The sequence below is a fragment of the Daucus carota genome, chromosome 4 (assembly GCF_001625215.2).
Source record: "Daucus carota subsp. sativus chromosome 4, DH1 v3.0, whole genome shotgun sequence".
In the NCBI taxonomy this organism is placed as follows: domain Eukaryota; kingdom Viridiplantae; phylum Streptophyta; class Magnoliopsida; order Apiales; family Apiaceae; genus Daucus; species Daucus carota.
In genome coordinates, this window is record NC_030384.2 from 44,855,696 (window position 1) to 44,870,488 (window position 14,793).

The following is a 14,793-nucleotide window of genomic DNA, read 5'->3' on the forward strand; positions in this document are numbered from 1 at the left end:
ATTTTTTTGATATTTCAGTTATTATTATGTTCGATATTTCGGTTCAATTATTACCGAATAATCAACTCTTAAGCATAATAACTGTTTCTTTGAAAAGAAATATATTCTCTTCTAATCAGATTGTGAGCAGGCATGGCAATTTGACACGTGACACACTAACACGAAACGAAACGACACGAAAAAAATGGATATGGGTTTTGATTTTCGATACACGAAACACGAAAGTACACGAACACGAAAGTACACGATACATTTCGTGTCGGATATGGGTTTTCATTTGGAGTGCACGAAATACATGAAAGCACACGAAATATTTGTACATAATATTTATTGTATATGTTATGATATAATTAATATATAATTGTGTAAAAAGTATATATTTATATGTATTTGTGGATATATATTATAGATACATTAACAAATTTATGGAGAGTCGTATACAAGTATAAATATATCATTCACATTTAATAAAATTATAAAGGAAAATATATATTAAATCTATTTTTTGATTAAAAAATATATTAATATTTTTACATATAATATACACGAAAAGTATACGAAATATACACGAAACGTTTCGGATCGGATACGGGTTTCAAATTAGGTACACGAAATCAATAACGGGCGGATACGAGTTTCACTTTCGAGTACACGAAGCACGAAAATACACGAAACGAAAGTATACGAAACGAAACGATTGCCACCCCTAATTGTGAGAGAACGTGGTTGACGGTCTTAGATATTAATCACATCGAAATATTGGAATATATGTGAAAATTCTCTTTTTTAATAAGATTGAACAATATGATGAAAATTGATCGACTACTGAAAGGTATCACGATCGACATAAAAACAAAAAAGAATTATCTTGCATTTCTTAAAAAAACGCCAGATAGACATTTTATATCCGATGCTTCGATTCGATGTCATATATCTCACACTTCGATTCACGAAATTTTGTCAATATCCAATATCCAAAATGTTGAGAAGATTCTAAGAACTCGCATAATATCAATCACATTTCACACGAATTGATTTTGAATAAAAAGAAGAGGATAATCATCTGATATCTGTTTAAATATATTTATAAAAAGATTACTTTTTCTAAAAAGTCCAAAATTTACCATGCTTAATTTATAAATTATTTAAATGAATGACCGATCAAGTGAGACCTGATGATATTTTTACTAAAAGATCATATCGATCAAAAGAATTTTATTCTATTAAAATCATGATAGATACTAATATTTAACTTTCTTGTATTTCTGATTATCCCTTCCAAAATATTCCCCCCCCATTTTTACTTTTTGTTCGAATAAAATTTAAAGCCCAATTTCAAATTCATTGAAAAATGAAAACGATGATGACTCTTGTCGCCTTGCTACATCTCGATGTGATGAAACTAGCGAGCAACAAAGTAACCGGTGTTCAACATACCCCAAATAGTAATTTAGACAGGCTTGCATTAATGCCGCATCAGAAATGGCACAAACCAATAAAACTTCTTTTGCTGCTAATAGCACTTTGACATGCCAAATCAATTTCGAATTATATTTTAAACAAAAATGTCAAATCGAATTTCAATCGAAAAAAAAATGCAAGCTGTAATTGTCCAAAAGAGGAAAAACATGCTTTAGCACCTCTTCCCGAACACGCCTTAAAACAGTACCTTGTTACTTACTCCCTCTGTCCCGGTCAATTGTATACGTTTCTTTTTCACTGCTCGACACACTTTTTAAGGCTCTTATAAAACATAGTTCCACAACTTATTTTTAAGATTTTCTTTTTTTGTATAAAAATATAAATGTTATACTTTTATACAAAAAAAAAAATCTTAAAAATAATTTACAGAACTATACTATATTGAAGCATTAAAGTCCGTGCCGCGCCCCCGTCCCCCAATGTATACTATTGACTGGGACGGAGGGAGTAACTCCAACTCATCGAAAACTAAAATTACCAATTTTGTCCAAGAAACACTCGATCGTTAATTAACTACTGACGTGTCACATTCAGAGCCGTTGGATTCGTGATTCCAGTCACTACGATGGACTCGACAACAGCATATCTTAGCCAAACACACCTGTCAAAAACAACTTACAGAACATGAACCGTCCTACTCGGATATATACACAGTCTCCATATATACACACAGTCACTCACTCAAATGTTGTGTTGAGCATTTTTATTGTTATTAGAGAGAGAAATTAGAGAGAGAAAATTGAAGGGGGTTTATAAGCTAGGGTTTCTCAAAATCAATTTCAGTAGTTAATTTCTAGGGTTTAATTTGATCGTAAAGTCTCGTAATGGCCGGAAAATCAGCCGTGCTTTCAGACGACGAAGGTAATTAATTACTTGCAAATCATCACTGTAATTTGTTCTCAAAGCGCTGTTTATTTCGTGCCTGATTTTATCTTTGTGTTTTTTTGTTGTGCATTTGCGTGTACAGATGAGATGGAGGTGTATGATAACGAAGAAGAAGAGGATGACGAAGACGGTAAAAGCTTCTTTTATAATTTATTTGTTATAGATTTTCACTTTTTTTCTTTCAATTTTATGTGTGTTTTTGTTATTTCGTGCGAAATTTTGGTGAGTGTAATGTAGGTTCTAATTTAGTTTTTTCGGTAGTTGTGTTATTGCATTTGGATTATTTTTATTGTTTATGAGGTGATGTTAGGGTTTATATGATGTTTTTTCATGTCTTCTGCATGCGGTTTATGAGATGTTCTGGCGATTCGTGTTGCATGTCACTCTCGGAAACAAATTTGGTTTGATAGACTGGGTGTTTGGTTTGGGTCTTTTAAGATATCATCGGGCTTGTTTTTCGAAGGATTGTTTATTTTGGGTGATTTTATAGGTTCTGCTTTTCTTTAAATTGTGACATTCTGTTATAATAAGTGGCTGCTAGGGTGGGGGAGGTTACTCTAAGATTTTTCGCTTTTAGAGGCGTGTTTTCTATTACATGGTTAATGCATGTCTGGATCTTACTTGTATGTTATTAAGATTTAGGAGTCATGGAGCTGTTTTATTAATATTATGTTTATGTTCATGTTGATTAACTGCTTGCTTGAGTGTCCAGAATATGCTTCATGTCTTTTGTTTTGGGTTTAATATTTCTTCTAGAGAGAAGTCCATGAGAGCAAGTATTCTGGGGTGTTGATATGTTATGTTCCTTGCAAAAAGCGACTCTTGAGCAAGTGTAATTTTAAAATTTTCTTATGGTGTATTTGGATGAATGTATATCTTGATCAGAGACAGGACAGGATGAATACGAAAATGATGGTTTTATAGTCGATGATGAAGAACAAGAAGAAGGTGGTGACAGTGATGAGGAAATGCAGAAGAAAAGGAGGCGGAAGAAAAGGTCAGTGAATTCTATTTTGAGCCCCCGAGTAATATTGCATTTCTGCTGGCTAATCACTGTTTCCTAAACTTTACAGGGAATCCCAGAAGAACTACGTCCTTGATGAAGATGACTATGAGCTGCTTGAGGATAATAATGTCACGGGTTTCCGGCGTCCAGAGGTGGGTTTAAACAATCAGTTTCATGGGTGCTTTTCTCGTGATTCTAATTATGTGCCCATAGAAGTTGTAGTCCTTGAAATTCATGTTTGATTTAGCAGGAGAGTAAAAAGTTCAAGCGTTTGAAAAAAGCTCAAAGGGATCATCATTCTGGACTTTCTGGTGGCAATGAATTTGATAGATCTGGCAGGGATGTGCTCCAACACAGCTTATTTGGGGATGATGAGGGTAAAACTTTGTGAGCAAAATTTCAAAATGGTGATTGTATGTTATTGACCATTTGGGTAATATGTATATGTCTAAAAAATTGTAGGAACAGAACTCGAAGACATTGCAGAAGAGGAGCAACTAGAAGAAGACAATGAACTTGGGGATGAGGATGATTTGGGTGATTTCATTGTCGAGGAGGATTTGGACGAGCATGGTGCTCCTATGAGGTGAGCATTTAGTTAACTTTCTCTTTGCAGATGTTTTTGTATGTTGTCACTTACATAATTAGCCATCATTCAGGAGAGATGTAACTAAGAAAAAGCCTAGGCAGGCACAAGGAGTCTCTTCATCTGCATTACAGGAAGCTCATGATATATTTGGAAATGTGGATGATTTATTGAAGCGTCGCGCATATCATGATGGCAGAAAGGAAAGGACTGGCGGTGGAGTTGATCCAACTATTATCGCAGAAAAGTATATGACTGAGAAGGATGACTTGATTCGTAACACAGATTTTCCAGAAAGGTGGCAGGTAAAGAGTGAGTTGGGTATTTGTTTGTACTTTGGCATGTCTGCCAACTTTTGTTTTGGTAATAACTGTTCCATGTCCAATAGATCTTCGAACATAGTACTGGCCCTCCACCAACAGATGAATCGAGTATAGATGAAGAGAGTACTTGGATTTGCAATGAGCTTAGAAACATGATACATTTGTTTGGAAGAATTGTTGAAATTAGTGAGCTTTCAATAGTCAAGGAAGATGTGATGAGATTCTTGGATTTTATTCATATCCAGAAATTGGATGTAAGTGATGAATTGTCTTTTATAATAATCTCGAGTTTTTTCCTGGACTTCATGTTGAAATAGTAACATGGCTGTTGCATATTCTTGCTATAGGTGCCTTTTATTGCAATGTACAGAAAGGATGAATGCCCAAGTCTGTTTAAGGATCCAGAGCAGCTTGAAGCTGATGCTCTTCAAAATATTTCTGACGGAAAACCAGCATTAATGTGGCATAAGGTACACAGATTTGGTTTTATATTAAATGTAGTACTTGTGATTTCATTAAATGTATTTTTGCTTGATTGTTTCCTATTTCTCTTACAGATACTCTGGACCATTCTTGATTTGGATAAAAAGTGGCTACTTCTCCAGAAAAGAAAGAGTGCCTTACAATTATACTACAAGAAGAGATATGCCGAGGAGTCTCGAATTATTGATGATGAAACTAGGCTCAACTTTATTAGGCAGTTGTTTGACTCAGTCACCAAGTCTCTCAAGGCAGCTGTATCAGAACGCGAGGTTGATGACGTGGACTCAAAGTTCAATCTTCATTTTCCACCTGGGGAGGTTGGTGATGTTAATGGGCAGTATAAGCGGCCAAAGCGGAGATCACAGTACAGTAGTTGCAGTAAGGCAGGGCTGTGGGGGCTAGTTAGTAAACTTGGCTATAGCTCGGAGCAATTTGGGCTGCAGTTATCCTTGGAGAAAATGGTGGGTTCCTTTTGTCTTTTTTCTCAATTATGGTTTGTTGCTTCTAGTTTTATATTTGTGACAACACCTGTTATGCATTTTCTCTTAGAGAATGGAGGAGCTGTTGGACAGCAAGGAAACCCCAGAAGAAGCGGCTTTAAATTTTATATGTGCTATGTTTGAAACACCTCAAAATGTTCTTAGAGGCGCGAGGCACATGGTGAGAACGATTCTCTCCCTCCCTCCCTATATACTCCCCCCCCCCCCCCCCCCCCCCCCCGCCCCGCCCCGCTATATATATATATATATATCCACACACACACACATCTCAAAGTGTATAATGAATTCTGGCTACATTTTCCAGGCAGCTCTTGAGATTTGCTGGGAACCCTATGTGCGCAAACATGTGCGGAGCATCTATATGGATAATGCTGTAGTGTCAACAATTCCTACCCCTGATGGAAATGTCGCTATAGATGCTTCTCATCAGTATGCAACTATAAAATGGTTACGGGAAAAACCTCTTGGGAAATTTATGGACGCGCAGTGGCTTCAAATTCAGAAGGCTGAAGAGGAGAAGCTTATTAAAGTTACATTAAAGCTTCCAGAACCTGTCTTGAGCAAATTGATTAGCGACTCTAATGAGAATTATCTTAGTGACGGAGTAAGCAAATCTGCTCAACTATGGAATGAACAGAGGAAGCTGATACTGCAAGATGCCTTTTTTGATTTTCTTCTACCTTCAATGGAGAAGGAAGCAAGATTATTGCTGGCTGGTAGAGCAAGGAGTTGGTTGCTTCTGGAATATGGAAAGTTGTTGTGGGACAGAGTTTCTGTGGCGCCATATCAGAGAAAGGAGCAAGATCTGAGCTCTGATGAAGAAGCTGCACCAAGAGTTATGGCTTGCTGTTGGGGTCCAGGAAAGCCTGCAACAACATTTGTGATGCTGGACTCGTGTGGAGAAGTGTTGGATGTGCTGTATGCTGGGTCCATTTGCAACCGTGGTCAAAATGTTAATGATCAGCAACGTAAAAAGAATGACCAGCAGAGAGTTTTGAAGTTCATGACTGAACATCAACCACATGTCGTTGTTCTCGGAGCTGCAAATTTGTCTTGTACTCGTTTAAAGGAAGATATATATGAGGTACAATTTTTTATTTTTTTTTTCATCATCTTTGTTGAAGTAAAAAAATTCCTGTCAAAAGTGATATGCAACTCTCATTAAAGAATGATGAATTTTTGTAACGAGTAATTTTTATGGTTCTTCTAGTTCTAGATATATCAAGGGAGTTTGAAATCTTGAACTATAAACCCGATGTCCTTTGTTTCTTTTCAACTAGCTGTCTACCTGTGATAAGAACGTGCTGAGTATAATATATATGATAATTGCATTAAATCTTTTTGCTTTTCATAATAATGCAACACATATATTTGTTTAGTTAGGCATGGGAGAACTATATGTTTATTATTATTTATGTAGGATATTTTTTGTTGCCTTTCTAGAGTTCATTTGTTGGCTTCCCAAAGAGGCTGTGTAATGATAATACTCAGTTCTTGACGTCTTAGTCTTATATAGAGGCACAAGTAAAGTAGGATGCAATATAATTTACAATATCATGTATTTATTATTTGCAATAATATGTATATAAAAGTTAAAGTCTTTGTTTTACTTATTCTACATTCATAGTTAAGTACTGTATATATCAAATTATTTACTTAAAGAAAATAATCGATCATGTAAGAGATAATGTTAAACAAATATTATTTACATTGTATTCAATTGTTTTTTACATTCCATTTAAGTGAAGTTTATACTATTATGTTTTGTTCTAAAAGGAGGGTCAAAATATATTAATTTTCTAACTTAGTATCAACTGAAAGTTGAAATTATGATTGTTATCATTATAAATTGCAGTATGTAGTTTGTATAAAGGAGTATGGGCTAATATTGATGATAGATTTGTGTTTTCCTATCTTTTAAATGTAAAATAATCTATAAAATTATTCATTATTATATTTTTGTCAGTAACTGAGATTAATCTTGAAATAAAGAGTAAGAAATTTTTTTGGACCCTAGTTTTAAAGGGAAGCATATCAATGCATTCTTAAAGGTCCAGTGGGAAATAAAAGTAATATGCAATTGTTACAGGTTGAGCTAAACATTATTATAATTTCAGTACTTTCGGTGAATTTTGTAGATTAAAATTTTATTTGATTTAATTATTCTGGACCGGAGTATGCATGAAATGTGGGTGAAGAACTATACAATAAGAGACAGATGAAATAAACAGAATAAACGTATGGAACAATGTATAGTAAATATAATTGTAGGCTAATAAGAAAATGAATTTAGGGGGTGAAACCAAAATTTGGTATATATTTTTCACTGAAAAAGGATTTGCTTAGTAGTAAAGGACATAGACTGGTTGGCAGATCTAATATGTAATACAGCAGATCTAATTATATTATGTTGCTATATTACAGATAATTTTCAAGATGGTGGAGGAAACCCCTAGAGAGGTTGGCCATGATATGGATGGTATAAGCATTTTATATGGCGATGAAACTTTTCCTCACCTTTACGAGAATTCTCGTATCTCTTCAGATCAGCTTCCTTTGCAGTCAGGTAGATGTTATGATTATTTATAATTAATTGTATGATGATCTTTTTGCTGGCTAAATCATTTCTGCTATTGTCAGGCATTGTCAAGCGAGCTGTGGCTTTAGGTCGTTACCTTCAGAATCCATTAGCAATGGTTGCTACACTGTGTGGACCAGGCAAAGAAATATTATCTTGGAAGCTTAGTCCTTTGGAGGATTTTTTAACCTCTGATGACAAGTTTGGGATGATTGAACAGATTATGGTAGATGTAACTAATCAAGTAGGGCTCGACGTTAATCTGGCATTAAGCCATGAATGGTTATTCTCTACTATGCAATTTATCTCTGGGCTAGGGCCTAGGAAGGCGGCATCTTTGGTAAGGTCTTTAGTAAGAAATGGAGCTATTTTTACACGCAAGGACTTGTTGACAGAACACGGGATTGGTAAGAGGGTTTTTGTTAATTCAGTTGGTTTCTTACGAGTCCGGCGGACTGGAATGGCTGCTTCTACTAGTCAATTCATTGATATGTTGGATGATACAAGAATTCATCCAGAATTTTATGGTCTTGCACAAGAACTTGCAAGAGATGTATATCTTGAAGATGTTCAAGATGATACAGTTGATTATGATGATGATGAAGTGTTGCAGTTGGCAATAGAACATGTCAGGGAGAAGCCACACCTGTTGAAATCACTCGAGGTGCACGAATATGCTAAATCGAAGCAGTTAGAAAGTAAAATTCAAACACTAAATCTAATAAGATTGGAGTTGATTCATGGATTTCAAGATTGGCGAAAACCATATGCAGAGCCAAGCCAAGATGAGGAATTCTGCATGATATCAGGGGAGACTGAAGATAGCCTTGCTGAAGGAAGAATTGTGCAGGCAACAGTTCGGAGGGTGCTACCCCAGAAAGCAATATGTGTTCTCGACTCTGGGTTGGTAGGTATACTTGGCAAGGAAGACTATGCAGATGATTGGAAGGAGTTGCCTGATTTGAATGAAAAGCTGAATGAAGGTGAAATTTTAAGCTGCAAAATCAAATCCATTCAGAAGAACAGGTACCAGCTATTCTTAAGTTGCAAGGAAAGCGAAATGAGGAATAATCAGTACCATAATCACCAAAATCTTGATCCACACTATCATGAGGATCGTAGCAGTTTACCAGGGGATCAAGACAAAACGCGCAAGCAGAAGGAGCTTGGCAGAAAGTATTTCAAGCCACGTCTGATAGTTCATCCTCGCTTTCAGAATATAACAGCTGATGAGGCAGTTGAGGTATTCCGTGATTCACATTTGAGTCCATTTAGAATTGAGCAATGTAGAAAATTAGAATTTTGCTTCCAGGCATGCTGCTATTAATTCATTTATTACACGAGAAGGACATAGAAGTTGCAGTTTTAATTTTGTTATAATTTAAGAAAGCATCTAGATCACTAACAATGCTCTAATTCACTTATGTGGATGCTTATCGGAAAGCAAACAAATGTTTTACTAGCAGCTAGTATGTCGAGATGTGCAACATAACTTTCCTTCTAGATTTTGGATATAGTACAAGTTTTTGGTGGTGAGTTTGCTACTTTACTGTATAGTTGACCTTTGATACATGTTTAAAGAGCATTCCCATCCGACCCCAATCCTCATTATTATACTCTTAAATTTATCCCTATAATTTATTTATCATCTTAAAATTTACTACATCCCATTCCTGATTGCTGTCCTTGTATTTTGTTTATCACTTCTTTCTCACTTCTGTATACAACTTCAACTACTAACTGTTATTATATTATATCATTTCTCTATCCACTTTTACGCATAAAGGTTGTATAGAATATAAATGGGGGTTGAATAGTAAGTCCCCAGATTTGGGGACTCATTTTGTGTTCCTTAAAACTTACTCTAAAATAGGGAACCGGATGAAACCCTTTCTTGTAAAAAAACAGACTAATACTCATGATTCCCGCAAAATTTAAGGGTGGGGAATGAAACAGGGCATCCAATGTGAATGTTCAAAGAAAGCACAAATCTTGTTTGTTATCTGTATGCACAAGCTTGAAGCTTCTGTAAGTGTCACGTCAATTATGTTGTCATCATCATAGTTGATATTTGGCTGTTAAGTTTTAGATTGTTTGTGGTAGAAAGTATGTTAGCTCCTTCCTACTGTGTTTCTTATTTGAGGCTTATTTTGTGTTTGCTTAGTTCCTGTCTGACAAGGATATTGGTGAGATTGTTGTACGTCCGAGTTCTCGTGGACCCTCGTTTTTGACTTTGACATTGAAAGTCTACGATGGAATTTATGCTCACAAGGATATAATTGAAGGTGGGAAGGAGCAAAAGGACTTAACAAGCTTGCTCCGAATTGGGAAAACCTTAAAAGTTGGAGACCAAACATTTGAGGATCTAGATGAGGTTAGTATCTTCCGACCTCAGCATTTAGTTATTTATGTCTTTTCTGTTGTGTAAAATAATTTTCCTGTGCTTATTTTCACGCTAGATTATCGTCTGCGTCCCTAACATGCTAGACATGCATGCTATTGTAGAATATATTGTAACTTTTAGGTATACTGTTTTGTCACTACCTGATTCTTGTTTTTATTGGAAGTTTATCATATTATTTATTAGATTTTTTTGAAATCTCTGTTCGACATCATACATCATCGAATGCCTTTCGTATTTATTGTTATATACTAAAATATTTGAACTGGTCCATAGACAATACCTTTTGATTTGGGTACATTCACTTGATTTTATGTGACAAATAAGTGTACCTTAGAAAATCTCTGTTGATATCATTCACGTAAGATAATTATAATGCCTGATGCCTATAAATTTAGGTCAGTAATATTCAAGTTGCACCAAGATCAACTCAGAGTAGATATGGGGAATAAACGAATATATAAATTTTATACTTGCGTGCCAATCTGTTTAATATTCTTTCGAATATTATTGCTGATTCCCACCCACAATAGCCTTTATCAATAGGAGATTAGTTGGCAGATACTTGTTTGAACCTTTTGATTTGGGTACATTCACTTGATTTTATGTGACAAATAAGTGTACCTTAGAAAATCTCTGTTGATATCATTCACGTAAGATAATTATAATGCCTGATGCCTATAAATTTAGGTCAGTAATATTCAAGTTGCACCAAGATCAACTCAGAGTAGATATGGGGAATAAACGAATATATAAATTTTATACTTGCGTGCCAATCTGTTTAATATTCTTTCGAATATTATTGCTGATTCCCACCCACAATAGCCTTTATCAATAGGAGATTAGTTGGCAGATACTTGTTTGAACCTCTTCTGAAAATGATTATATGCTTATGTTTTATTGAAATATTCACCTGTAGAAGCTTAGTAGGCAGACAACCTTTCATGATTATATATGCATTTAGGCATAGTCCTCCTGCCCCTTTATTGCTGAGAAACTTCAATCTATATAACAAATTGTTAGTGTATTTGGTGCACTGCCATCCAAAAACCCTCTGTAGGTGTGAAATGGCACGTAAGCGGGGAACCTAGTAGATACCTATTAGCAGGAAATGAACGCAACATCATCTTATATACACTAATACTGTGAATGCAGGTTATTGACAGGTATGTTGATCCATTGGTAGCTCAGCTGAAAGTGATGCTTAACTACCGCAAATTCAAGAAAGGCACCAAAGCAGAAATTGACGAGTGTCTTAGGATTGAGAAAGCCGAGAATCCAATGAGAATTGTTTATTGCTTTGGCATATCTTATGAACACCCTGGAACATGTATTCTCACCTATATTAGGACTTTAAACCCCCATCATGAATATGTTGGTGTCTACCCAACTGGGTTTAAATTTCGTAGGAAGATGTTTGGGGAAATTGATCGACTCGTTGCATATTTCCAAAGACATATTGATGATCCACAAAAATCAGAACTGTCAGTTCGATCCGCTGCTGCAATGGTTCCACTTGGAAGTGCTGCAATCGGGGGCCAATCTGGTGGATGGGATGATTCTAGAAGCGGCGGTGATGGTTCTAGTGCAGGTAATTCTAAACACATATTGTAATGTAGTAAGGCATATACTTAATGTACAAGGTGTGAAGAAGCCAAGAAGGTTTATGGTCTATTACATGCTATAGACTTTATATTTTCTTCTGTAAACTTAAACTTTTATGCTGTTCAAATTAAACTCTTTTCAAAATTTGACTTTTACAGCTTTAACCATTGAAGACATATGTGTTACCTCCCTACCTCTAAAGTGCTCTTACATCTGTCTAGAATATAGGTTTTGTGTTCTGTATCATCCATACTGTACTTGATCTTTGCAGGCAGAGGTGACTTTAAAAATGGCGGCAGTCAGGATGGACATCCAAGTGGTATTCCTAGACCTTATGGTGGTATGGGCCGTGGACGGGGACGTGGCCGGGGATCATACAATGGTAGCGGAAGAGGTGATGGCTATAGCAGCGGAAAGCAAGATGTGGATACTTGGACTCAGAGTGATGATAAATGGGGAGGCAATGGAAGTGGCGATGGTAAAAATACTGGTGGCTGGGACGGAAGTGGTGGTACAGCTGGTGGTTGGGGAGGAAGCGGTGGGGGAAGTGATGGTACTGCTGCTGGTTGGGGAGGAAGTGGTGGCGGAACTGATGGTACTGCTGGTGGCTGGGGAGGAAGTGGTGGCGGAAGTGATGGTACTGCCGGTGGTTGGGGAGGAAGTGGTGGTGGAACTGATGGTAGTGCTGGTGGTGGTACTACTCGTGGCTGGGGAGGAAGTGGTGGCGGAAGCGAGGGTAATGCTGGTGGTTGGGGAGGAAGTGGTGGCGGAAGTGATGGTATTGCCGGTGGTTGGGGAGGAAGTGGTGGTGGAACTGATGGTACTGCTGCTGGTGGTACTACTGGTGGCTGGGGAGGAAGTGGTGGTGGAACTGATGGTACTGCTGGTGGTGGTACTACTGGTGGCTGGGGAGGAAGTGATGGCGGTAGTGATGTTACTGCTGGTGGTTGGGGAGGAAGTGTTGGCAATACAGGTGGCGGCAGCAGTGGTGCCACTGGCGGTGGTATCAGTGGTTGGGGCGGAAGTGGTGGTAGTGATACTGGTGGTGGCTGGGGTGGTGGTGCTGACACTGGTGGTGCTACCGGTGGTTGGGGCGGAAGTGGTGGTGGCTGGGGAGGTGGTGGAAGTTCTGGTGGTGCGGCCAGTGGTTGGGGAGCAAGTGGTGGTGATAATGGTAGTTATGGCGGATCTGAAGGTGTTGATAGCAGAAGCGGGGGCAGAGGCAGGGGACGTGATGGTAGAGGCAGAGGCAGGGGAAGAGATGGTAGAGGTAGAGGCAGGGGGGGAGATAGTGAACGTGGAGGTAGCAGTTGGGGAGGTGGTGGTGGTGGCAGTAATGATGGTACTGCTGGTGGTTGGGGAGGTGGTGGCAGTTCCGGTGGTGCCGCTGGTGGTTGGGCTGCGAGTGGTGGTGATAATGTTGGTTATGGGGGTAATGGCGGATCTGGAGGTCTTGATAGCGGAAGCAGTGGCAGAGGCAGGGGATTTGATGGTAGAGGCAGAGGCCGGGGACGGGATGGTGGAGGTAGAGGCAGGGGTGGAGATGGTGAAAGTGGAGGTAGCAGTTGGGGAAGTGGTGGTGGCAATAGAGGCAGGGGAGGTGGTGGTAGAGGTCGGGGTGGTAGAGGTGGAAGTGATGAAGGTAGTGGTGGTGGTTGGGGAGGTGGTGCAAATGGCGGTGGAGGTAGCAGCAGCAGTTGGGGAGGTAGTGGCAGTAGTGGACATTGGGGAGGTGGAAGTGGAGGTGATGAAGGTGGTGGTTGGGGATCTAACAAAGGTAAAAGTGGTGGCAGCAATAGTAATTGGGGAGGTGCTGGAAATGGCGGTGGAGGTAATGGTGGTGGTGGTAGTGGAGGGGGAAAAGAGGGTTGGGGTACTGGCAGCAATAGCAGCTGGGGTGGTGGAAATGCTGGTGCTTCTGATGGAGGTTGGGGATCTGACAAAGGTGGTGGCAGCAATAGTAGTTGGGGAGGTCCTGGAAATGGTGGAGGTAGTGGAGGTGACAAAGGGGGTTGGGGTAGTGGCAGCAATAGCAGCTGGGGTGGTGGAAATGCCAGTGCTTCTGGTGGTGGTGGTGGAGGAGGTTGGGGAGCTGATGTGGGTAAAGGTGGTGGCACTGATGAAGCGGGTGGCAGTGGAACTGGTGGTTGGGGTGGTGGCAGCAATAGCGGCTGGGGTGGTGGAAATGCAGGTGCCTCTGGTTCTGGCAAAGATGTTCCAAAATCAGGGAGTTCTGGCTGGGGTTAACAGGGAAACTTAAAGTTGGTTAATTTTGTAGTTGGAAGAATTTGGATACCTCATTTCTGATTTCTAGTTGAATTAGTTTAGTTGGTTACTGTGATGGTTCAGGTAGTTGTACTCTCGTATGCAGGAGCATCCCGAACTAGAATTTCTATTACCTTTTGGCAAAATATTTGGCATCAGAACCGCAGGACTTTCAGTGCTCTGGCTTTTCTTTAACGTATTTAGTTTATTGGGAAGTCTATGGCAGTTCCCCATTAACGGGTAATATCAGGATATTGTATCATGATTCATGTCAGAACTGGAGAACTCGTCACATGATGAAAATGTCTTAAACTGGTAGTCATCTTGTCTAAAACTGATCGGTAAGTTGGCTCATACGATATAGAAGAGCAAGCTGGTCTTTTTGGCTGAACAAAAACCTTTGTTTAAAACCTGAGCTTGGGCCCTAGTATTTGTTTTTCGTGTTTTTTACTCTTTCGTCTTAACCATAAGATACAGCACTAGACTGTGCTCGTTGCCTCGTTCTATGAGACTGTGACTATCTGTAAGAAGATAATACCCACATAACTTATGTATTTGTTTTAATTTGTTGAAAATTGTGAAATAATCGTCTAGTCCCACCTCTGTGAGACTGTGACTATCAGTAAGTAAATAAAGATGAGGAAAATGAGGCCAACATATAACTGGATTGAATTAGACG

At 38.5% G+C, this 14,793-nt stretch overlaps 1 protein-coding gene across 4 annotated transcripts; it reads left to right on the plus strand.

The window, feature by feature from the left end:
• The first annotated feature begins 2,120 nt into the window (after positions 1–2,120).
• Positions 2,121–14,289, plus strand: LOC108218461 (transcription elongation factor SPT6 homolog). Of its 4 annotated transcripts, none has more exons than XM_017391394.2 (17): positions 2,121–2,343; positions 2,450–2,497; positions 3,253–3,364; positions 3,441–3,525; positions 3,621–3,750; positions 3,836–3,959; positions 4,033–4,264; positions 4,348–4,536; positions 4,630–4,752; positions 4,840–5,226; positions 5,315–5,425; positions 5,570–6,349; positions 7,690–7,831; positions 7,906–9,086; positions 10,008–10,217; positions 11,400–11,835; positions 12,121–14,289. In XM_017391394.2, exons 1-17 carry the CDS (start codon positions 2,307–2,309, stop codon positions 14,094–14,096), a joined length of 6,303 nt encoding a protein of 2,100 aa, XP_017246883.2. In that variant the 5' UTR covers positions 2,121–2,306; the 3' UTR covers positions 14,097–14,289. The 4 variants fall into 4 exon arrangements, with proteins under 4 accessions (XP_017246883.2, XP_017246886.2, XP_017246885.2 ...); XM_017391397.2 differs by having other exon boundaries at positions 3,842–3,959; XM_017391396.2 differs by having other exon boundaries at positions 3,624–3,750.
• The last annotated feature ends 504 nt before the right edge of the window (positions 14,290–14,793 follow it).

Coding starts and splice junctions, on each gene's coding strand:
- LOC108218461 (XM_017391394.2), top strand. CDS start 2,307: ATGGCCGGAAAATCAGCCGTGCTTTCAGACGACGAAG. Junction 3,751..3,835: donor CTTATTTGGGGATGATGAGG/GTAAAACTTTGT, acceptor AAAAAATTGTAG/GAACAGAACTCGAAGACATT. Junction 4,265..4,347: donor ATTTTCCAGAAAGGTGGCAG/GTAAAGAGTGAG, acceptor CATGTCCAATAG/ATCTTCGAACATAGTACTGG.